This window comes from Prionailurus bengalensis, chromosome B1 (assembly GCF_016509475.1).
Source record: "Prionailurus bengalensis isolate Pbe53 chromosome B1, Fcat_Pben_1.1_paternal_pri, whole genome shotgun sequence".
NCBI lineage: Eukaryota > Metazoa > Chordata > Mammalia > Carnivora > Felidae > Prionailurus > Prionailurus bengalensis.
The window spans coordinates 21,269,970-21,295,729 of record NC_057344.1 but is presented as its reverse complement, the minus strand read 5'-3'; the positions used below and the strand labels follow the sequence as shown (position 1 = coordinate 21,295,729).

General features: G+C 37.5%; 2 protein-coding genes across 6 annotated transcripts in view; one reads left to right on the top strand and one right to left on the bottom strand.

The window, feature by feature from the left end:
• Positions 1-632: 632 nt before the first annotated feature.
• On the bottom strand, positions 633-17,978 carry CNOT7 (CCR4-NOT transcription complex subunit 7). Of its 4 annotated transcripts, none has more exons than XM_043560108.1 (7): positions 17,870-17,978; positions 16,119-16,333; positions 14,078-14,271; positions 9,117-9,278; positions 5,799-5,943; positions 3,379-3,489; positions 633-1,814 (listed from the first exon to the last, which is right to left on the bottom strand). In XM_043560108.1, the coding sequence occupies exons 2-7, from the start codon at positions 16,233-16,235 to the stop codon at positions 1,686-1,688; spliced, it is 858 nt and encodes a 285-aa protein (XP_043416043.1). In that variant the 5' UTR covers positions 16,236-16,333; positions 17,870-17,978; the 3' UTR covers positions 633-1,685. The 4 variants fall into 4 exon arrangements, with proteins under 4 accessions (XP_043416043.1, XP_043416053.1, XP_043416063.1 ...); XM_043560118.1 differs by lacking the exon at positions 17,870-17,978 and adding an exon at positions 17,570-17,592; XM_043560128.1 differs by lacking the exon at positions 9,117-9,278.
• A 178-nt stretch (positions 17,979-18,156) lies between these two features.
• The window catches only part of VPS37A (VPS37A subunit of ESCRT-I), a 46,418-nt gene continuing 38,814 nt past the window's right edge, over positions 18,157-25,760 (top strand). Inside the window, exons 1-2 of one of the 2 annotated variants that reach the window (XM_043560099.1) lie at positions 18,428-18,539; positions 23,192-23,257. In XM_043560099.1, the coding sequence (XP_043416034.1) occupies positions 23,250-23,257 (8 nt within the window). In that variant the 5' untranslated portion in view covers positions 18,428-18,539; positions 23,192-23,249. Of the gene's footprint in view, positions 18,540-23,191; positions 23,258-25,760 lie in introns of both variants that reach the window. The other variant, XM_043560090.1, reaches the window with a different exon arrangement.

The following is a 25,760-nucleotide window of genomic DNA, read 5'->3' as shown; positions in this document are numbered from 1 at the left end:
AGCTATAAAGAAGTTACTGAGTTCTGTTCAGTTGCTCAAAAAAAAAAAAAAAAAAAATCCCGCAAATATTTTTAAAAATCACCAGTCATCAACATATATAAGAAAACATTTCCGAAGCCTTTATTTACAAAAGCTTTAAAAACAAATAATACCCTCTGTTTTGCAAATAACGTTTTGTTTAAAAAGGACCACCCAGTTACAGCATTTTAATATCATGAATAAAGAATGTACAAAGGAAACAAACCAATGTGGCTAACATGTGGAGATTTGCTAGTATTACTGATTGAAATGTAGATAACACACATCGTAACTTGTAGTCTATCATTTCAGGGCAGAGTTAATGATTACCAAAATGTCTTCCTACACATGCTCTGGTCTGGTCACATATTCTGCATGGCTAAATATTTCACAGTCTCTCTTGTCAATATATATAAAATAGATTGCAAAGATATACACAAAAAAATAAACAAGCATTACACTCCTCAGGTCATTTTATTAGCTATATATAGCCATATATATACATACACACATACGTACATATATATATGTACGTATGTGTGTATGTATATATATGACTTTATATATAGAATATATTTTTGTATTTTGTTGTTGTGCACCAAATCTCTGCATTATTCATCTTTGTAACAACTATGAAAGCACAATTTTTTCTTCTTCTAATTTAATCTGGTACAAAATATACCTAAAGACTTGCTATCTTTGGACTTTAAAGAAACTGATTTGTGGAATCAACAAAGTAAGAGTGTCGTTAAGCATGGCTATACAATTTTTTAAAAATTAAAAACAGGGTAAACAGTGACAGAATAAAAAGAAGCAGATCAAAGGGAAGTGTGCTATCATAAAATAACTGCAGCTTCAATATCTTGGATACCAGTTTCCTGGCAGACACTAAATATCCAATCACAAGGGATTGTTCCTGAAGGGTGTAAAGCTGGTTTGAAAAATTCTTCGGTCAGAGCAGCCTACACATGCCAATGAGACACTGACAGACACTAGATGTGCTTGGAAGATGAAACACTACGTACAGAAACAGCAGTTACTAAGCTCCTCAGTAGTTTTTTTGTCTTTTTTTTTTTTTTTTTTGTAGTCTTGCTGAATCAACCGTTTGCACAATGCGTGTGCTATTTCCATGGGTCAAAAACAAGTAAATACTGTATAAGATTGGCAGATGGTCATTTTTCCAGCTAAGAGCAAGAAAAGCCAAAATTTCTGATAAAACAGAGGATTTGAGTCAGAATCACTCTCTAAAGTGCAAAATTGATGGTCCACAATCTCAAAATAGCTAAAACTCCTGTAGAATGGAAGGGAGACATGAAACAGGGAAATAAATTACAGTCAGTGCTAGTTAATTTACGAAGGGGGAAAAACAAACCAAGCCCAAGCAGGTAAAGTTTATCAAAATACTCAATATGATGCAGCTTTCCCCACTCTCTGTCACACATGCCTGCTAACAAGTATATTAAGGCCAAATTTAACCTGAATGCTTTTCTAGTTATTAAGATCTGAGATAGGAATGGTCATACTAGTACTGGAAGGCAGAAAATAAAATGGGCTATGAAAGAAAAAAAAAAAAAAGTATCATCTATCGTTCAAGGGATTCAACCAGAGATAAAACCTATATCCAAGCTTGTGTGTAGCTCAAATAAAAATAAAAGGACTATTTCATGTCATGACTGCTTGTTGGCTTCCTCTTCATATGCATTCCCTGTGCCATTCTGTACATAGGATGAACCAGAACCAAGGCCATACAAATGACCACAATATTTGGCATCATCAATATGATCTTCAAAGAACATCTAAAAAGGAATTTTGGGGAAAAAAAAAAAAAGATAATTTTAACCAAAAGGTACCACTGGTAACTTATATTTCAGCAATGTAAGTACTGACTGTTCATTAACTAAAATGATAGCTCTTTCCTATGGTGCTCCTTTGAGGCCACACATTTCAAATTCAATGAGTAAGACTAATGTTCTCAAGAAGTACGGAGCTCAAAAGAAACCAAAGAAAAAGATTACAAAGAAATGTATCAAATGTGTGTCTTTCCTATTAACATTTAGACCAGTTTAATGAGAATTTGTCATCACGGGAAAACGGCAGGCATTTTTATTCCATTCAACAATTTAACAGTGAAAATGAATGAATATAGCCAATGATAGGAGAAAAAGTTTAGGCATCAGGCAAGTAGCCTTGTCTACATACAAGGCTGAGTTGGCTGAAAACAATCAAACCCTAAACATGTTTTGGACGGTAAAATCTCAACATTCACACTAGGTTACTATTCTTGAAGAAGCCAAGAAAAATAAAGATAACAAATTAGTAGCAGAGAATCCACCATTCACTGAACCATTAAGGTATTTCTAAAATGCGAAGCTGAAAATCCAAAAGGTTGTTTTAATTCCCTAATGTAGCACTGGGCAGAAGTACAAAACAAAGTATTTACTTGTCACGAATAGACATTCCAAATCACTTCTGAGTCAATACTTGGCAAACAACTATTACGCTATTATTAACACATTGCTACAAAAGTTTTAAATTTCCAAATAGTTCTTAGTCAATTCTTTAGTATCTAAGAAGATATACTCAAAAGAATTCTACAGTTCTATTTTGCAAAAAGGAAAACTTTCTTTTCTTTGCATTTAATTTACAGTGAGGTATACCTGCGTAGATCACTTCATTACATAAGCTAGGAGTAGACTTGGGTTCATTCAATCCCACTCTTCCATACCTAGCTTTGGTCTGTGTGTTGCCACTTATAGGGCTCTGCTCAATTACGATTTTTGATTTACAGCTACTTCAGATTTACTTAACCACTTGAGAATTCAGAACCTCTTGTCAGACTCAGTCTACTAAAAGCACTATATAAGCACTACCCTATAAATCCTCCAAGTGCTGAAAAATGGCATAAGCAAATGGTGTTTTACTGGACAAGACAATGCTGGGGAAACCTAATGAATAGACTCCTTGACTCGGCAGAGCAGCACTGATGTGGTCTGCAGAAAGAATGCTGGAGTTTGCCCACTAGTATTGTGTGTGAGACTCTGGACAAAAGTTACTAGCCTCTAGCTTCAGTTTTCTCATCTAAGAAATAGTACAGTTGGAGCTACATGACTCCTAAAGTAGTTTAAGTTGTTTCATTTTCCAGTCTATGAAGAACTCATTTGTTTTCATTTCATTCTGAACTACATTTCAAGAGGACTTATTTTTGAATACTTTCATTCAAGCGTGGTGGACACAACTTCCATGGTACCTCTAATTGTATCTTCATTTAATAACACTTATTGCCCAAACACTTTTGCCATAAGATTTTTAATGTTCTCAACCTAACAACCAACTGAGAAAAAGGCACTGATGTCTTCATACTTCTCTCATTTTGAAAAAGGCCATTCCTGTGAGCAATGAATCAGATCCTGCTTGATGCTGTGGTCCTATCCGTTCCAGCTCTAACTGTTCAGCAACTTCCTGTAAACCACCCTAGAAGAAAGAAAACTTGTCTGTCAAAACAGAAACCATACAATACCCAAATTCACACATTACATCACTTAGACACTGACCAAAATAGGAATGGACTTTAGCATGTAAAGATGGACCTCATGAAGATTAGAAAAAAGAGACTGTGAATTACAAATTATTCATTGAGTATGGGGGAAACTTCTGATTTAGTAGAAGATGAGATCCTAATTGGGAAAATTTATCTTCATCATATGCTTCAAGTCATGTGACAGGCAAGTAACTTTGCTGAAACTATGGGGGGAGAAGATCCTATACAAGGGAACAGGTATACTGGGGGACATTTATTAAGTACCTGCACAGTCAATCCATCCATCAATAGAAAACTGACCATCGGCAGCTCCTATCAAATTCTCTTAAGCTTCTTCCCAATCTCTAAATAGTTTCATCTAAATAATTTGTACAAAAGAAAGCTATTATAACTAGCCAAATCCTTAAAAATTCACTAAGTGCTTAATTACGGTTCTGTGAAAAAGAAGAGCATGCAGTTATGTGTCCTTCGAAGGGTCTGCTAAATATCTGCTTATGTTAATATTGCCAGGCTTAAAAAAGAAAGAGTGAAAAGAAGGAAGAGAAAAAAGAATAAAAGGGAAAAAGCACAGAGGAAGGAAGAGAGGGAAGCAGAATAATGGGGGGAGAATAGGAGGAGAGTAATGAAAGAAAGATCGGGTCAGACAACAAAAGCAGCACAAATTCCTACTAACCCTCCTCTGTTTCACAGCGTGAAACAGTGCCGTGCACAGACGGGACTTGCTTCTGTGCTTAAAAATAACATGAGGATTAGGTATCATTAGCAGCTGCTTAGAAGGGCAACAGAATAGGGTCATTCAGCAAGGCTGACTGGAGGTCAAAAAGCACCTTTGTCGTTAACCTAAATTTAATACAGCAGCTCACGCAGGGTATATTCAGAATTATCTGCTATGTGCAGAACTTTTCCAATATCGTACACACAGTGAGCAAGGATTTCATTCTGTTCCTGAAAAGTGTCATTGTAGAGATACGTCAAATTTTAAAAAGCATTTCCAAAGCCAGATTAATGAACATTTAAAAAGCATTTCCAAAGCCAGATTAATGAACATGGCCATGAGGCCATGGATTCTCAGCAACTTTCGGGGGTGGACTGAGCTCCTACAGCAATAAGGCTATCCTGCTGCAACTTCACTACAGTCACAGCTGCAAGTCTCTTCAAACTGCACAGAATTCTGCTGCTCTTGGGTGCTACAAACATGAAGGAACCTTCCTTAAAAATGTCCCCAGTTATAGGCCATATTCTGTAAAAAAGGAAGCAAACTTTGGCCAAAAGGCTACTTTTCTTCTGATTTTGAGTTCACTTGTCAAAAGCAAAGTTTCCTTACTCAGCTCCTAACTTATTTCTTTCTGGCTAAAAGTAAAGCTCTGAAAGTTTTTACCATCTCCTAAAAGTGTAACTTTATTTGCACTTCTAAAAACCTGGTAAGAAAATGTGATCAGCCTTCACGTAGGTTCTACGAAGCCACCACTTTACCGAATTGTGCTTTTCAGTTGCAGCTTAAATACAAACACCCCTGAAAAAAAATAAAGCCCATTCCCAAAATAAAGTTCATTCCCAAACGGAAGGAACTTCTACTTCTACTTATTAAAGAAATGCTCCTTTGGAAAGAAGTTATTCACAAGTAACAAATTATTACACACACGTTCAGCAGGGTCAGGATGTAAGCTACTGTCTAGACAGGACCTACACATTTACTAGCACTTACCACTAACAACTTAACATCTTTTGGACCAGGAAAAACAAACAACAAAAAAAACGACCTTTTTAGCCACATAAAGTAATCCTAGGAACATGATCCTAGGACTAGACGCAACAAAATAATTTCTCTCCAAGCTGAAGGGAAAACTCTGTCACGTTTACAGGTGCATGTTGATGGCCACCTCAGATTTATCTGGCATGGATAGATTATGTGCGTGTTGGGCAGTAAGAACTTGCATTTTTGTGCATGAGAACTCACTAGCCCTTACATTTTCACGTAGGTTAGGATTTTCAATCTGGCAATGATGAAAATCTGACTCTTGGTTTGAATTTTGTTGAAAACTTATTCTGCCCATATACTGAAGCTCTGAAAAGGGATTTCTTATGAATTATTTATGCAACAAATAGAATCAAATGACAAGACGATGTAATTGCACTTCAAAACTTAAAATATGGCTAAAAACATCCCAGGCTAGGATCTCATTTATCAGTCACTCGGTCTAAATAGTGTGTGAGTTACAGGTAAAGCCACTTGAAACCTTACTTTGAGATTTTTGCAGCTCTTCATGAGGTACTTCACATCATATATGACAGGAAAAAATAATCGAAGAATCTCAAAGAAGTCAAGTTCTTCTTCAGGCAAGTTAGAGTTGGTCAGGATTTTGATTAAATAGCCAAAGTCATAACCACTACAAAAGGGTTAAATACAGAACAGAGGCACGTAAATACCAGAGATGAAGAAAAATAATTTTTTTTCCCAATACAAATTTTAAGTGAGTCACAACTGTATTCCAAAATCAACCAAAAATTTTTTTGGAATCAACCAAAAAAATTAAAAAATGCACACAAGAATAACAGATACGTTTATAATGGTAATAGGAAAATACCACCATCTTACCAACAGTAATAAGAACATGTCACTTTCATTCAGAGACATCACTACACAGATCTATACTAGCATCCCGAGCCTGCAGTCACTAGATTACAATCTGATGACCTCTGAAAGGAGAATTCTTTTAGAAGGGTATCAAACCACCCATGGATGTCTCAAAAAAATTTAAGTAACTATGGAAGTGGAAAAATAAAGATGAATGGAAACCTGGCTAAAAAGGTCAAAAGGTAGCAGAACTGGCAAAAAGATTACAAACCTTCCCATATTTTACATAAAGAGGTCATATACTTAAAAATCCAAAGAGTAATTCCCTAATGGAATATCTTATTTCCTCAAGTGACTTCATCAATCAACCTCTTCCCTCAAAATTCTGTTCCTATCTCATTATGACTCCTCAAGATAAAATAAGGGAAATGCTGCAGATGGAAGAAGTAAAAGTAGTAAACACTGAGAACTGTTATCCAAAGAATGAAATACCAACTCCCACATTTTCAAGCAAGATCTATCTCAACCGTTTAACTTTTTCCACAGCTTTGTATCTCCCTACATTCCTGTGCCACAATTACACACCCTTTTTGCCCTGTCTACCTTTTCTTCAAGGACCTCTTACAGGATGCCTTCCCTGAAGAGACTAGCTCCCTGTGATTTCTTATACAGATTGTTTTCTTGTACTACCCTTTAAAATACATGTATTGTGTTTTCCACTAGTCTGGTAGGAATCACATTTTAAAATATATCTTTAAAAAATCTTTTATTTCACTTAGTTGGAACTCAGTAAATATTTGATAAGAGATGCTATTAACATATCTTGTGGAGGGATACAAATAAAATTTCTATTTAATGTTCAGAATTATTTCTAATTTTAAAAGAAGGAAGTTTTACCATTGAAGACCACTAATGAATACCAACAGCAGAAACCTTTACATTTCTGGCAATTGGCAAGGAAGTAACTGCTATCTAACTAAATATAAGTCAATATAGCATTTGTTTACTGCTAGTAAAAGATTACATTAAAATTTGGAATTTATAAATTTCTTAAACTAGTTTTTATCTCCTAGAAATAGGCTAGAATGTGAAGAAAACAGTTAATGACATTTAGAATAAAATCTTGACAAATACCAGAGTCTCATTTAGACTCCACACTCTAAGAAGACATGAACCCTTTCTGGTTTTGTTCATTTCAATATCCCTACCGTCTAACACACAGTATTTTCTCAGAGTACTTTTTGAATCAAAGAATAGATCATATACAGCAAAAGGACATGATGATGCTTTCTAGTCATGACCATAAAAGTTAAAAAAAAAAAAAAAAAAAAAACTGAAAAAACATTCCTCAAATTAACAAAGACTTGAGTCTGGTCTCCCGAGGTAGAGGCTCAAATGGAGAAGAGAGAAGAGAGAACAGGTGAGAAATGGCATGTTCAATACCCCCAACTCAAAAATTACTGCTTAGTACTATAGCAGAGTTTACAATATGAATACTCCTTCACCAAAGTCATTCCACACAAACCAGAGCTAGAAATTCTAAAGCACACAGGAGACTCTGACTTTTTAAAAATATGTGTGAAATGAACCCAACGTAAGGATATTAATGTCTGCATAATACAATCCTTTTTAAAGACATAGCTAAAGTTGGGGCGCCTGGGTGGCGCAGTCGGTTGAGCGTCCGACTTCAGCCAGGTCACGATCTCGCGGTCCGTGAGTTCGAGCCCCGCGTCGGGCTCTGGGCTGATGGCTCAGAGCCTGGAGCCTGTTTCCGATTCTGTGTCTCCCTCTCGCTCTGCCCCTCCCCCATTCATGCTCTGTCTCTCTCTGTCCCAAAAATAAAAATAAACGTTGAAAAAAAAAAAAATTAAAAAAAAAAAAAAAAAAAAGACATAGCTAAAGTCAAAGAAAATCATTCCCAAGGCCACTTTTACTCCCTGGCTTCCAGTTTAATTTAGTTCACCTAGATAGGAAAACTCTTTGTCTTATCTGGAAGTCTGTTTGTACAAAATGAACTAATTCCCTTCCTAGAAATTCTCTTCAACAATCCAGTTTTATAATAACAAAGAATTAAAAATGACCATTTATTGAGAATTTACTGTGTGCAAAGCTTTTTACCAGATGCTCAAAATATGTTATTATTGATCATTAAAACAAGATATTTATCTAGGTGATGTCTTACTGATCACTCTATTTGAAAAAAAATTAAAATCCACCACACCCACCCACCCCTAGCATTCTCTTCGCTTTTTTCTTCATAGCACTTATTAACATCTAACAAACAACAATATAAATTTCTTCATTTTAACAAATTGCCAACTCCCATCAGAATATAAACTTCATGAGGATGAGGATTTTGGTCTGTTTTATTCACAGCTTAATTCCTAGAATTTTACATCACTGTGCTTGGCACTGGTCTGGTAAGCATTAAATATTTTTTTAACAAGTGGTTTTGTTCTTTAATTTTTTTAATGTTTATTTGCTTCTGAGGAGAGAGACAGAGCGTGAGCAGGGGAAGGGGCAGGGAGAGAGAGGGAGATACAGAATCCAAAGCTGTCAGCACAGAGCCCGATGTGGGGCTCGAACCCACAAGCCATGAGATGACCTGAGCCGAAATCGGACGCTCAACCAACTGAGCCACCCAGGCGCCCCAGGAATGGTTTTATTCTAAGGCTCAGAAATGTTAAGTAACTCTTGGTAACACTGATTCCAAATGGCACTGCTGGATTTAAACCAAGATCTACTTTTCCAGCCTTACTCTTTCCACTATGCCATACCGTAGCTCTCATAGGCAAAAATGAATCATGTATCTTTACATTAAACCTTAAGGAAACCAACATTAGCTTCTTAAAAGAGGAGACTGCTATGTGGCAGCCAATTCCTTGTGGTATTAAGCCTGAAACTGCTGAAAACAGTGACCCACACCAGGTGTGAAGCAGCTAGGAAATGCAAACACAAATGCCATTTTCAGTGCAATCTTTTTACCTATGAAATGATAACCATTTGACCCCTTCGCAGAGGACCACTCCCGATGTCATAAGAAGTTCTGCGAAGTACTGGGTCTCAATTCCTTCCTCCTCATGTTTTTTAAACTGGATGCCAGATGTTGTTAGTAGCTCTATAGAGTCCTGGGCATACATGTCCTCCCTGGCAGGAGAAAAAGAAAGACAACCTTCAAAAGTGCCATTCTTCAAACAAACTGGTTTTCTCCCACTTACATCCAACAGCTATGGGACCAGAAAGAACAAAATAGAAGATTGGCTTGGGTCCAATTATTCCAGTGCTTCACAGATATGAAGGAAAATGCAATTTAAATGTAAAGATTATTATTTTAGAAAAGTATTCAGTAAAGCCTCATTCAGAAACAGTCCAAGGGGGAGATTTTAATCTTCACTACAGCTCAATTTCACTAGCCTTTCACAAGTTCAATAAATTTAACTGAGTTTGAAAAAAAAGGTCTTCTACTCACCAGGGGCTACCACTCAAAGTAAAAGACATGTTCTTTTCAGGGGCTTTCAGTCTCAGCAGCCTTTTTTATTGCTGCCAGATGGAGCTGTAGCCACAGGGGTGACAGCCTATATCCATGTCCCATGCTCCCAGCAGCACCAGAAAGGAGACCAAGAGGAAAATATCCGATGTGGCTAAGTTAAAACTACATTCCAACGGAAAGAAAAAGGAGATCCCTTCCCTCCCTAATGATGAGCCATTCAAACGGCTCCAACAACCAGTAAAAGATTTAAAATGAAAGGCTTTGCTGTAACAGCAATAATTTCTTCTAACAATCTTAATCCTAGAAAATTACCTTCCAAAAATCAAGCCAGGAAATCTAAATATAAACCAATCCTTCAAGATTTTACTTAAGCCAAGAAGAAATCCCTAATTTCTAAGTACGAACACATGCGTATCCAAAATGTTAAAGGATCAAAACAAAGGTACAGGTTTCGGAAAATACATGAAAAGTATTTTGTGCAATGCCCACTAAATTTTTATTTTTTAGTTGCAAGAATACTGGTTTCTATCACTTTATTAAAAGCTTTAAGAAAACTAATTAACCTCCCCCCCCACCAAAAAAAAACACAAAACATTACACTTAGGTGAAAAGTATTCTTATGGTCTATTCTGTAGGAATCAGTTTGCTTCTAAATGTCTTTGAAAAATAACACAACAAAATGTGTACAGATGACAGATGGTAACTACACTTACTGTGGTGACAGAATTGTCAAATCACTACATTATGCACCTGCAATCAGTATATCATTGTATGTGAACTATACCTTAATATAAACATTTTTAAAAAATAGCGAAAGTAGTCACTGAAACATTTAAAACACCAGGGAACCGCGATCATCACTTTATGTCAAAATTTCTATCTGAATAAATCTACCACAAAGTTTTTTCATTAAACATCAGATATTATTGGCCTTATTACACTAAAAATGTGTACCTTGGGGAGCCTTGGTGGCTCCATCAGTTACGAATCCAACTCTTGGTTTCAGCTCAAGTCACGATCTCATGGTTCATGGGACTGAGCCCTAAGTCGGGCTCTGTGCTGACAGCACGGAGCCTGCTTGGGATCCTCTCTCTCTGCCCCTCCCTGCACTCGCATGTGTGCTCTCAGAATAAGTAAATAAAAAATAATCCTAAAAAATATATATACGTACTCTAAACAACTGACATCCCACTCATCAACCTCTGACGCTTGCAAGGAGAGGCATGCTTTAGCAAATTATAACCAACCAAAATCATCTCTTTTTTTCTGTATAATTCACATAATTCAGATTAAGTTAAGGTACTGTCATTTAATTTCTTTGGATAAATATTTTAAAATCTGGGACCAATTTTATGTTTTATAATGCCCAACTCATTAGAGAGAAAGCTGGAAGCTCCATACAGGTAGGCTAATAAATCTCTAAATAGGATGAAGAAAATTTCTTGTTGGTAAGGGAAGCTTCATAATTGCTACAACTCAATTCTCCGAATCAACAGACTGTCCCTTTCCCACAGTATCCATTTCAAGTTTTGAAATCATTCCCCACCCTCAAAAATCCCAGTAAGCGTAGAAAAATATTAAAATATGCAAATCTCAACAAAGTAGTTAAAATACAGTCTAGTCAAAACTTAAGAACTGCTGCAGGTGCAGGGTTGGCTTACTGATTACAGCAATCTGTTCAGAACAACAATGAACAGTAATGTCATTTCTCCTAACACTATCAAAGTCAAGGTGGCAAAATAGCCAGTTTTAATAACTGAACAGGAATGAAAAGTCATGTACAAATCTCTAAAAAAGGCTTTCCCAAAAAGCAGATACAAGGCTACTCATCTCAAATAATATCCTAAAAACAGAAACTAACTAACTTAACTAGGTATGTTAAATTCAATAAATACATATCTTTTCACCATTTTTTCAGAGCAGGTTCCATGCTCAACGTGGGGCTTGAACTCAAGACTCCGAGATCAAGAGTCACATCCTCTACTGAACTGAGCAAACCAGGTGCCCCTACTTTTTTGACATACCTACAAGTATAAACTTAACCTACTACACAAATTCACAATTTTAAACACAGCAGATTAAAGATTCAATTTGGAAATGCCTTCCAACCTCAATCATTCCTGGTTCAACATGTATTTTACATTTTAAAACATGCATACTTTAATATTTAAGCTTACACTAAAACGAGCAAAGGCAAACTAGAATACAGATTGTCACAAGTACACAGAGGGTTACTAAACTTAATATTTAATGAACTCAAACCAAGAACGCATAATATGCTCCAAAAATCTGCAAAGGCTACCTGAAAGACACTAGGAAGAGCCTGCATGTCCACACCTGACAACTGCTCTTTAGCCTTCAAATGCCTGTGCACTATCTGTCAAACAAAATCAAAACCACCCTGTTTGATTCTGCTGTCCTGTCTACTTACGGTGGTCTCTATTTGTCCTTTTCACTGCCACTTTCCTTAAATGAATTATCACCTTCCTTTCTGTTACCACTGAACCCACAATCTCCTATAACCTCTACTACACTATTAAAATGATTCTCTCAAATACCAAGAATTACTATAACCATCAAATTGATGACTTTTTAGAAATTCGTTCCCATCTCCTTTGAGAGAGCTTTTCTTCTGCACAGCTCGTCAGTATCTCATTTCATTTGTCATTCTACGTATCAACTCCAAATTCAGTTTGGAGAGAATTCCCATACACTGATCATTATCTAACAATTCTGACTCTCAGACTTTGGCGGGTGGAGAGCAGACAGCCAAGTTACAGGAACGCTAAGTTATAAAGACCACGAGCAACTTTCCTCAACACTATATCCCTGATGCCTAGCACAGCTGACACATCTAGGCACTCAATAAAAAAGTCAATTTTCATCTTTCTTTAAAATATCCAAGATTCTATTCATGGTGCTCTATCTCCACATTAGGTAGTCCCAGGTTTACCTTCCAATTAATCGGTTCTACTTAAATAACATGATTCACTATATTCTTCTCCTTAAACTTCTTCTCAGACATTAACATTAGTATAAATGGAATAAATTAGTATCAATTTGATAACAAGCAGCCCTCTCTGTATAAGAAAAAAAGTCCTTCAAAGATTGCAATAAGGCAGTTGTTATTATGACAAAGATGTTTCTAAAGAAGGAAAATGTCAATTTTACCAAAATTAAGACAGGGAAGGGTTACTTCCTACTCATGTATTTGCATCACAACAATAACTTAGTTAAAAAACAATGTCCTAATGATCAGCTTGGGGAAAAAGTAACATGGAACAAATGAAATGGCTAAGAACTAATTTTAAAAACAGTTATCTTTTGTAGTACTTATAAAAGATTATTACCAGTTTGAATAGACAGGAGTACTTTTTACCCTTGAGAAGGTTCTGGCATACATTATGGAATCCAACAAAGTAAAACAAAGAGTGAGGCTAAACATTATGTAATTAGAAGTCATAGTATACCACTGACCCTACTCTCTAAAATCACCAGCCCTACCTTTTAGATCTGATATGCTAACCATCAGATTATTGTACAGACAATGGGAGGTTCTTACACTGGCACTACTATTAAATGTCCCACAGCTTCTTTTACTATTTTTTAAACCAGATATAAGATCATATTACACAAGTACACGCTGCCAAACAGAAGGATATGCTAGAGTATCATAACTTAGTAAGAACATATTAAACATTTCCCCACCTCACACTAAGTTTGTAAACAATCTGCCCTCACCCAACACCACTCTAAACTTCCCTAAGCTATCAAGACTACTCTTACAAATGATACAGAAGTACTACAAATAAGGAAACTGGGTTTTAACCTAAGTCTTGAGTCAGAATTCAGATTCTAGATTCAGAATACTGCAGATTCTGAACTGTTTCTGAAAGAAATACCAAGTTCAAGGATACCTTTCTCTCTCCAATAGGTAAGCTACAAGAGGTTTTTTTGGGCTGATCTGGGACTATATTATATAACACTGATCTCACCGGAAAATGCACCCAAGTTTCCAAGAAATGTCTTACTACTTTTAACATGTAATCAATTCATAAACTGGAGTTTGACTGTAATAAAAATCTCTTCACAGGGATAACCACTACAACAAAGATATACATTTCAAACTGCACACAAAGTTTAAAAGTAAAACGAATGCAACATTATTTTTTCTATCAAGAAGTATGTTCAATACCCAAGGTTTTCCAAATTTCAAAAAAAGTGGTAGTCATACTTTTCAAATAACATCTCTATAATTCAAAGTATTTGAATATTAAGTCTCCTGTATCCTAATTTTTTTATCCCATAAGAAATCTAATCTTTTGAATTTTAAGCTTTAAATATTTATAGGATAACTGAGCCAAATTCAGTTAGCATTTCATTCACCATACATGAGGGAAATCAATTTCTACAATTAAGCTAAAAAAAGTTTGGGTTATATTTGTTTCCCACTTACGTCAAATTAAATTTAAAATTAAACTGCCAAGTTGAAGTTCCTGGAGGGTATTCTCCTTGCTCATTCATAAATGTCAGTCCTAGCTGAATTATCTTTAACAAGTCTACATTACATCGCAATAGTTGGTACTGATAGTCAGCATTGCTCCTGAATTCTCCAATAGGTCTCGCAACCACACCTGGAAACTCGGTATCCTGTAAAATAGTTTTAAGATTCATTATTTACTAAATGGTCAAAACCACAATCCACAGATTGTTAGAATAAATCATTTTTGGTACAAGTCAAAGAATCCCATTCTAGAGAATATTCTATACATTCATATTCAATTACAAATTACCTTTTAACTATGAAAATTGTTACTTTTTAAAACCATAAAACTCTACAAATTTAATGGCTTTTTTTAATATTAAATATCACATCCATAAAAAATTACTACATATAAGATATGAATGCTAAACGCAACCAAGTACTCTATTCCCAAAGAAAGGGGAAAAATCATACATTCATGTTTTTCAAGGGGTATGTGAAACTATGCCCACAGAATGCTAGCATTAAAATCAATGAAGAACTGGTTAATAAAAATGGAAAATTCATCATACTCTCCAATTGTTTCTCTCAGACAAGGTTTGTCTAAGCACCAAAACCTTGTCACTTCTTGGGCTAAGACAGTACTCCGTCTTTATACTCTAGGGAAAGCATGTCATCAAAAACTGCATGATAGCCACTTATTCTTGTAGAATGTTATCATGTCTCTATTTTGTGGGACTTAAAAAAAAAAAACCATTTCTAATTATGGGTAAATACACCTTTATTAAATAGGTTATATGTGTTCACTCAAATATTTGTTTTTTTACCAGTCAACCTGCCCCTACACACACAAACGCATTTATTTGCATTAAAAATACTGAGAAGAGGATACTATCATACATCACTTTAGTTTTAAAACTCAAACTGAAAACCTAAGAAAAAAATCTGAATATCAAGTCCCTAAGAAACAGTAAAGAAATTAAAACCTCTCTAAATTTAGTCCAACTCAACAACCACTTTACTGGACGCTATGTGTTATGCTGTGTGTGTCATGAGGATGACTAAGAGAACAACCCATTGTTCACAGAACTTACAATCTAGAAAACAGTACAATAACTAACATATGGACAAGATACAGTAGTAAAGCAGCAAAACTAACTGAATAGACGATCTAGGTAGATTGAATAATAAATGCAAAAGCAGAGATGCTTAACAGCACAGTGTGTTCATGCAACTCCAATGATGATTCAAACAACAAGAACAAGAAAAAACCACAGGTCAATAATATTTCACTGGGAGATCTTTTTTTTTTTTTTTTTTTTTTTTTTCAGAAAGACATGCAGGAGCTCCCAAGCTTTTGAGTGCGGTGCTCATCTGGTATTATCAGTTAGCCTTAGTGTTGCTAGGAACTGAACTGGCACTCACAGCTAGGTTCTACTGTTCTGCCGAATATAAACAGTTTCACACTTTAACACCAGACAAGACCACTCTAATCATGACTGAACACAGACAAAAACATAAACATTGTCCAAACCACAAATCTGATCAAACATTCTTCTACCTTGGCTAATATAAGTAACCGCTGCTTCTTTATAGCTTTAGTCTCACTCTAGTCTTCTCTCATCCTAGTTTGGCCTTATTAAGATACCCTGTCACAAAATTATCCCAGCTTCCCAACAGCATCCAATTCAGAGCAAGGCCCTGCTTCCTTAATCCTTAAAACCACCTGACACAAGCCCAAATCCTGTAAGTCTTTTCTAACACTCTTACTCAAATGTCCCATGGTTCCAGTGGTATGCATTTTCCCTCACTGCAATGAGTAATAACCCAATTTGTCCCATTGCGGATGTGTTCCAGGTGATCTCTGGCTGGACGAAATTGACAAAATTTCTTTTTATAATTAAGTTAAGCCCTAAAAAAAAAAAAAATCAACCAGATGGGTTGAATTCAAGACTTTTCAAAACCCTCTTCCCCTGTTATAAGAAACATTTTAAGGATTTGATCATAGGCATACCATAGCAACATAATTGTATTTTCGGATAACTTGACGAATTTTCTTCATCTCTTCATCCAGGTTGCAGGCCCAAACTTCACAAATTCTTTGGCTATGATCTACAGTTGCTGCTGGCATAGTGAGGGCACAAGAAGTCTAGATGCCAAGCATCAAAATGTTATACTTGACTGAAGATTTGTTTGTTTCATAAAATACTGTATCCTTTATTTTTGTACCTGTCAAAATAAAAACCAAAATAAAAACCAGCAATATCAGAAATCTGAATCACAGACTAATTGAGTTGATACAAATCTAAAAGATTATTTATTCGAAGTCTTTGACTCATATGTAAATCCGTTTGGGAAGTGACTTGTCTAAAAGCACGTAACTAATCGGTAAGGAAAAAAGAACCACAACATAGGTTTTCTGGTTCTAATATCAATATTAAGTAAAAACAGTATTTTTTTATGTTTACATACTAATCATTTTTAAAAACTTTCCATTAATTGAAGACTGCTTTGAATTCAACTCACTCCCTGGATAAAATTTTATAAAGACATCCATTTCCAGATAAAAAATGAAAAGCTAAATACTGATACACATGTGACAAGATCAGATGTCACTAGGAAAACTGTAGTGTTTGCTTTTACTCACAAATAGAACATTCAAAATCTGATTTGATTACAAAATCTACTTTACTGGCATTTATTCAAGTCAGATTGGAAGGGACTTTTTAGTAAACCAACAACAACGAAAACAAACAAAATCTATCTGAAAAATAACTAACAGCCACAGAAACTATTTGAATGTCCATAACTGCAGGAAGGAAAAAGAGAGGGAACAATAGAGAATATGCACTTCAAATTGTTTCTAATTTCCTAAAACCACAGCATTTTTTTTTCCCTGGTTACCAAACACACATCTCACGTTTTTGGTCCATAAACACAGTATCACGGTACATAATGATAGAGTACAGACCAACATTTTGATTTTGGGACAGGAAAATTACAAATGCTCCTTAATTTTTTCACAGTAGTTTGAAAAATGCTAACAAACAAGGGTAAGAAAGGGAATTATGATCGCCCCCCCACCCACCCCCGCCAACACTTCAGTCACAAATGTAACCTGGACTGCTGCAAGAACAGAAACTAAAGATCCAGGGAACCCCCGCTCCTATATTACCCTCCCCCTCCGCTAAACACACACACCCAGACAGCCACACACACAAACACACACTTCAGCAAGACCCTGTGGCTTAACAATGCTTTCTCCACCTCTCTCTCTCTACAACAATTCCAGAAGCCCCGAGGAGGCACCAGAGGCCTTCTCATTACTGGATAGAATCTCCGTACTGCAACCTCCCAAAGAAACGAGAGAACAGCACAGAGGCATTCAAGTCATAGATAACTCTCTTCCCAGGCAGAGGGCCAGTGTGAAGGTGCTTGATAACCATTTACTGGAGCCAGACTGACTCCAAAGAACTGTTGCGAGAAGAAATACGAGGAGCTGAGGATCTAGGCCACCGCCCTCCACTCCCAATTTCCGTCCAACAGCGTCGAAGCCCCAGGTACAAAGCCTTTACGTCATCACCCCGCGCCACCCCCTTGACATACCCTCAGTCCGTTACCCTGCCCCCTTCCACCCGCCGCCTAGCTCTTTCCTTCGCCTGCCGCGTTCCAGCTGGCGCCATCTCTCACCCTCTCCGGTTCATCGTTCCCGCCCCCTTCCGACTTCCCCAATCCGCCCCTCCCCCCGGCAGACGCAAGATCTACTTGTGTCGCTGAGCTCGCGCTCCTCCTCCTCCTCCTCGCCATAGAGACAGCAACCAGCGGCGGTGGCGGTGGCGGTAGCGGCGGCAGCAGCGGGTGCCCCATAGACACCTCGCGCCCAGCAAGGGGGAAAGGGGAGCCGGGGCTGCGTCGCTCCGTGCTGCGCCGTCGCTTCTCGCACGTCCTGGCGGGGGCGCTAGGTGATGACGCGCCACGCAAAGGGGGCGGAGCACGCTGGTGACGGAAGCAGGGGCGGTGGAGCACCGAGCGGTCGGGCTGCTGGGCTGATTGGTTTGGGTGTCTGCACCGTGAAGGTATCGCTGCTTGTCCCGGGCGGCTACTTTCCTCTAGCTGCTCACAGTCTTAGTGGTTCGCCCAGGACGCAAGGACCCCTCAGCTGGCTTGCTTAGGAGAAGACGCGGCCGCCGGGTACTTGGGACTCGGGCGTCTCGGACTGCTCCTCCTGCCGCTGGGGAACCGCCGGGTTGAGCAGCTGGGAGAAGCAGGCCAGAGCCGTCTAGGGCCTCGGGCCCGGGGACCCGTGGAGGATGAGCTGGCTCTTTCCCCTGACCAAGAGCGCTTCCTCCTCCGCAGCTGGGTCCCCCGGTGGTCTCACCAGCCTCCAGCAGCAGAAGCAGCGCCTCATAGAGTCCCTCCGGAATTCACACTCCAGGTGACTGGTCGCTGCCTCGCCGACCGGAGGAGAAAGTAGGGCGGGAGGGTGGGCTGGTCCTCGCCACACTCACAGCTCCTCAGGCCTACTGCCCGCCAGCTGCCTCCTTTTGACCTATTCCCCTTTGTCCTGAGTCACCCCCTTGCTCTCCTATCCCTGACCCATGTTCAGGATTTCCTTCTGGACCGTTTCTTGCTCTCTCTTGCCTCACCACGGCTCAGCCCTTCCAATTCCGACTTACTCATCCCTCCTGACACATCACTGCTGGCTTTAATCTGTCTTATGTTCTGTAACTAGTATCCCTTTCTTTGCTTCCTCACTAGCTTTTCCCCTTGCCCATCTGATTGCCACGTTGGCAGAATTGTCAAAGTACTCTACTTGGCTAAAAAGAAGAGTAATCTCCAGGTTTCACAGAGTGTAAAAGTTTTTGGAGGGGAAAAAAAAGTAACAAAAGGAAAGAGAAACCAAAGCTTTTATTAGTGAGTTCTTTTCGGCTGGGAATGACAAACTCGATCGTCCTAAGTCGTTAAGATTTACCCTCTTCCCACAGCCTCCCCCAATTTGACAAACTTCCAGTCTCCATTTGTCACTTTATTATTCTTGTTCCCACACTCAGGAATTGCCTTCTATTCATGTTAATTTGTTGTCTTCTTACGAGTTTGTCATTTCAGCATGGTCAGGTTAGAAATATATTGCAATTCAAATTATTTCAGAGGTTTTTACTGTAAACTTCAGCCTTTTGCAAATGTTTGTGGCCTCTAATGGCTTACAAAATTTGGAACTGCCTCTTTATATGAATTGTGCAAGTTTCGTTACTGAACAATGTCACAACATGTCTTTTAATGTAAAGATGCCAACATCAGTCAAACCCAAGTCTTCTTTAAATGGACTTTTCATGCATTTAAAAGATATATGAGGCCATAAAATTAATTCCTGTTGAACGAGCTCTTAAGGGCCATTTTTTTCTATTACTCTAATAATTTTTCCCAAGCAAGGAAGTTACAGTGTAGAGTAGTTTTAAATTAAATATGTTGTTAAAAGAAAAATTCACAGCAAAATTAGTATGGCTAAATTAAGGGCTATTGCTGATTGAACTTCAGATGTTTCTCAGTTCTTTGTCTCAATTGTTCTGCTTGTTGAGAACTTTCAAAAGGTGAAAATATATGGTATTGAACAGAAGAGAGTGTCATGCCATTTGTTTGGTGGCTTTGTCACAGTTCTTAAAAATCAGTCTTAATTTTTTTTTTCAAATCAGCCTTATTTTCGTGTTCTGTCTTAACCTGTAAGAGCTACTGTTACAAGATATGCTTATTAAATAAGTGGACTCATTTTGAAGGAACATAACTAAAGCTTGTCTTCTTAGTATCACATTGGAAGACTGTCTATATACTGAACCAGTACTACTATTGCTAAAATAGTAGAACCACACCTTGGAATTAATTACTTTAAAGTCTTTAATAGATACCGTTGAATATTCTCACTGCTGGCAAATTTTTATTCTTTGAGGTTGGCGTTGACTTTTTTAAATACTCTAAAGCCTCTTGCTGCTAAGGGTAGTAAATAAGGGAAGTAACTGATCTGAACTTTCTTGTGGGTTTTTTTGGTTTCCCAATTAAGGTGACATTCTAAAATAAGATTTGCTAATCTAAGGAGTTCTGGAATTGGCTTAAGCTTTTAAGTTCTTTTATAAAAATACATGTAGTTTAGTTTTATTGAAATATTTCACATTTATAAACTATACTTGGATAATTCTGGGGACGATTAGGTCACGTATTTCCAGTTTTCAGAGAATAGTACAGTGCCAGAAAAAAGTGTCATCCATCTGTTCTTGTTAAATCTGCCATTTGAACTCAGGACATACATCTTAAAGCTAGTTGGTGAAAATGATCTATCTATGCAGTATATGACAATATGTTGCTTCAGTAGCCAAATTCAATACTACAACTTATAAAGATTTTTGTTCAGTAAGACACTGTGATTGGTGAATCTGAAGGTGCCCTCTGCAAAAGTTGAAAGAGTATCTCAGATGATATTTTAATGAATAACACAAAAGCTTCCTAAATTACGAATATCAATATCTCGTTGCATGCGAGATTAGGCCCACTTCCCTGATGTTTCGTACTCTATCCCTTCTTCAGATGTGAGGTCAGCAGCTCTTTCCTAGCAAGCAAAGTATCCAGCTTCTGCCCTCCTCAATAACCCCGTTCTTTCTTACACCTTCCAACTCTTACCTTCTTTTTTAACTCCTTACAATTAAAAAAATTCCATTTCAGGAAATAGTCTGTTCAATTCCCTTCCTTAAATGAATGTAAACTCCTTTTTTAGGTACTTTAGGAAATTTTTACCTCATCTTTCTCAGGCCTCTCCTAAAGTTTAGCTGCATTTTATGTGTATTTCTTCATGTTAATCTTACTGGTAAGTCAGGGCAAATGGGAAACTGTCATAGATGACAAACAAAAGTTTTAACCAAAGCATAATAACATATTTGTCTGGTATGAAAATGGAAACTGGAAGTTATGTAGGGTAGGCTCGAGTAATAGATTCCACCTTGTGAATAACAGTGATCACAGTATTCATTTTACCACTGACATTCCTATCTTTGTGGGCAGGAGTAGAATTAATTCTGTTGTTTCTTCTACTTCCTAAAGAAGCACACTCCGAAGGAAACTTTTGGTTTCCCACCCTAATCCACCCCCCTCTACTTATTGAAAGAACAACAGTTTTAATCTGCTTTCCCAGTCTGCAGGATCACATACTTAAGGGAGGCTGTGCTCTTTCAACTCCAGGAGGCAAATAATGATTGTTTAAGCCAATCATTTACCCTGCAAGTTATTGTGGAAGCAGGACTCTTGACCTAATCTCGCTCCACGGGAGTTGGAGAAGTCGGCTGGGGAGCTGCTCAAAACATTTTCTGAGTAATAGAGATGTCTAAAAGGAAATTCTTCTCTTCATGGGGCATCTGGAACTGCTTGGATCACGAAAGGCAGGCTAACTACTGAATGTGGTAGAGTAGAAAGATGGAATGTTCATGATAATACTGTGGTGCTGAATTAACCAATTTTGGAACGTTTGATGACTCTGGACTTACTCTTCTTCAGGATTAATGACCCCTTACTGTTTAAGCCCCTTTCAACCTGGGTTTTCAGTTACAGGACTTGAAATTGAAACTATCCCTAGTGATACTCTCTAATCCCAATATTTAAAGATGCTTCAGGAGTGAAGCTGTTAATTATTTCCCTGCATTGTACTACAACCAGAACATACTGAAAACTGATGGTCTTAACAGTTAACTATTCTAACTATCCTGGTTTCTCCTCTCTTAACAATATTTAAGTTAATTAGCTATTTTCTTTCTTTAGCTCTAAAACAATAATTTGGAAGGGTGTTGGAAATGGTAATTATGTAATTTCAAAGTTATACAAATAGTAATCTTTATTACCTTTTAGTTAGGGATATCAGGTCTCTCAAGTAAAAGACTTTTGCATTCATTTAATAATAACATGGTAATTCTGGTGCTATTTTTATTTTATATTAAATAAGAAAATCTAATTGGGAGTTATTACGTTTGTCAGGATTGCTTTTTTTCTTTTTCCCTATATTATGATGAATAGTCTTAATGAAAAAGGCTCTGAACCAGCAGTTAGGAGTCACTGATAGATCATTAACAGCATTGCAACACTGGATGCTCGTGTAACCTTAATAGGCCTTAGGGACCCCTGAAGTAAGAGGATTAACTGCCTGATCTCTTACTGCCCTGCCCAGCTGTGAAAGTCTGTGTTGGTTCCTCAGGTTCCTGGATATGAGCACTGTCTTAGAGATAAAAGACAAAATGAATTTGAGCAACATAAATGGAAGTACTCAAAAATCATTGACATTGGAAAAAGCAGCCTGACTTAGGTGAATGAAAGCTTTGTCATCAAACTGACCTGGATTCCAGTTTGGCTCTAACACACAATGGCAATGTGACCTTTTGGCCAGTTACTCAACTTCTCTGAGCCTCCAGTTCCCATCTGTAAAATCAGGAATTGTGATTCCTGTCATGAATGAAAGAGTGTTAATATTTCAGTGTTTTATATGAACATTTATTAGAGTACCTGGTACAATGTGAGCATATGGCGAATTACATTCCTGCTTTCTACCGCATAGAATCAGTATGCATGGAACCTTTGCTTCTTAGCCTGTATGCGTCTTGCCAGCTTATTGTTTGTGAATCCTTCACAAGCCCACCTATAACTCATTTGCCTCTGTCAGGAATACTTCTGACTTGCCATTCAGTAAGCAAGTCCGTTTTGGATAGTTTCCTAGCAAACGAAATGTACCTGTTTTGAAGGATTTTAGATAGATCACATGTAAGGAAACTAGTAGGTACTCTGTAAGTGACAATGATTTTATTTTTGTTTCTTAAAAATAATGGTGCCAGTCTACATAGTCTTTGTAAATTATTTTGAAATTTTCTTTGGCTGCCAATCCCTGGATACCATTATTCTGATTGCCCAAACCTTTAGCCTTATAACTTCCTTGGAGAGTCTCCTACTGTATAGTTTTCTACCCTATAACTGTTAAGTTTAACCCCTTGCTCACATTAATAAGACTTTCTCCTCTAACCTCATAGGTTTCTGAGTAAACCTAAATTCCATAATTTTTTTCTATAGATTTAAGTGTTGGCTCAGAAGGACTCCTACATGAACTTGGTAACACAACAAATCTATAATGAAAGGGTATGTGTTTTTAATCTGTTTCAATATTAAGTATTTTTTAAAATATGGGTCCATTGCTGGCATGTATAATTTGAGATATTTTTATTCAAATACCCAAATTTTCAACTTTCAAAAAAAAAATAAGACTTTATTTATACAGCACTTTTAGACTCACGACAAAATTGAGTAGCAGATTTAGAGATTTGCTATATAGCCCCTTCCCCCTCCAACTTTTCTTTTAAAATAAAGAGATCTGGAAGATCTGACAATAGTTCTTCCATATAGCAACATTTGCTTTGACCTGGGGAGTAGGTGCCTCCTTCCCTGGGCTTTCCTGTCTCCATTTCCCAGGTTACAGTTACTCCCTATTGTACTACAAGCGATGGTACTTTATCTTTTATAAGTACTTGAGATTAAAACTTCTTATGGAAGAAAATCACCTTAATAACTTGTTACAATAAAAAATCCTACAAGAATTTCCTATGCCTTAGCCTATGGAAGCTGCAGAGGTCTATAAAATGTGAACTCTGTGACTCCACAAAGAAACATTGAGCTCTTACAATGAACTTTAAAGTTATGTATGACAAATAGTCCCATAATTAAATGAATCTTAATTTGATATATTATCTGACATAGTCCATTTATAACCAGTGATTAAAAATTATAGTTGCAGAGTATATGACATAATGCATCATAATACTATTTAAGAAAATTTTTCCTAAGTGGATCGTAACAGCTCAAGTACTACCTCTAGTTAATTTTCCCCTTAGTAGCATCAGTCCATACCTATTTTAAAAAATTAAGCATACAGTTTTTTCCCTATTGGTAGTTTAATCCAGCCACATCCACTCTTTCCTTTCTCCCCCTGAACTCCTTCCAAACTGTCTACTATCTGCTCCCTAAGTCAAAAACCTGGTTATCCATCACTCAGTCCATTCCTACTACAGTGGGTTCTAACTATTTTTCTGATTTCGGTTTTAATTATTTTCTTCTACATGGCCACAAGAATAACCTTTCTAAAATTCAAATTTGACCATATATTCCTTTCAGTAGTTTCCTGACTCTTGCCCAGAAAAGCCCAACCTCCTTAGCTTAATGCCTAGTTTTCACAGAAGATGGTGATGTGACTGATGGAAAGTGTCAACGGATTGTTAAAAAACAAAATTCAACTGAGTTAAATTTGAAGATCTATTTGGCTTTATTTAATTCATGAATTGGGTACTATCCTATCTAGCAAGTAAGTAGAGGGGAGCTCCAAGGAGTTGTACAAAATGGAAGGTTTTTATATGAAGGAGAGTGGGGCAAGTAAGTTAGCAAAAGCAAAGGACTGTTTCAGGTAAGGTCACCTTCCCTTAGGTGGAAGGGCAAGGAGTTTTATTAGGTAGATTACTTTAACAATCATTCCCTTTTTGATCAAATTCTCAGCTTAACCAGGAGTTGTGGTCAAAATTTAAGGCATTAGTGCCTCTCTCAGCTGTGGCTCTGAAGTTCAAGAAGTTTTTGTTGTTCTTTCTTGTGACATCCACAGGTCTTGGCTTTTTTGCTTAACACCTTGATACTGTAACCTGAAACTGAACTCACCTCTTGGGTGTTGTCAAAAGATAGAACCACCTGAAAGAGTGGAAAAGGAAGAATTTTACTTGCAACAAATAAGGAAAACACTGGAGATATTTCCCAAAGCAGTGTCTGTCTGAACAACAAAATTAAGAAAGTTTTAAGCTAAGGGTGCATGTGTATTGGTGGAGGAGCCTATCGAAGGAGAGTTCGGTACAGAATTGGCAAAAGTCACCCTAAGTTGACAGAGGCCAAGTTGATTGAAGTTACAAGGACCAGCAAGGGTCAGCATCATTAATTCTCTGGCTCCAAGTTAGTCTGCTGTCCCAGTGCTCAATGCGGAGGTAAAACACTGCAAAAAAAAGGGGCACCTGGGTGGCTCAGTCAGTTAAGCGGTCGACTCTTGATTGTGGATCAGGTAACGATCTTACAGTTCATGAGATCAAGCCCCAAAGAGCCTGCTTGGGATTCTCTCTTTCTCTCTCTCCCTCCCCTTGTCCCCCCGATTCTCTCTCTCTCTCTCTCTCTCTCTCTCTAAGTAAATAAATAAGCTTTAAATCCTGCAAAAAAAAAACAAAACGAAGAAGACTCAAGAAAGAATGTGCCTTCAGTCAACTTTTTTTTGTACTTTTAAACCAACACTGGGAGGTTGATTTATTGTCTCTGATCTGGTTAAGCTATTTCCTCGCCTGGTAGAGAATGTTGCATGTTGCATTCGCTTTTCTTTCCTTAAAATCCTTAACTACTGAGGTTTTTTGCATTCCTTTGCAATCCAAGTGCCTTCTAGGAAGTTCTGCAAGAAGTGCTCCTTGGGCAAGTAGAGCTAGTTGATGGTGTACAGGTCACGAAAAGAGGTGGGGGCCTAAAATGACTTTTCTTTTGTCTCCAAAGCTAGGTCTCATCTTTGTTTTTCCAGGGATTCCTAACTATTTGCCTAGAGTATTAACAGGGCACAGGGTCTTTCTCTTCA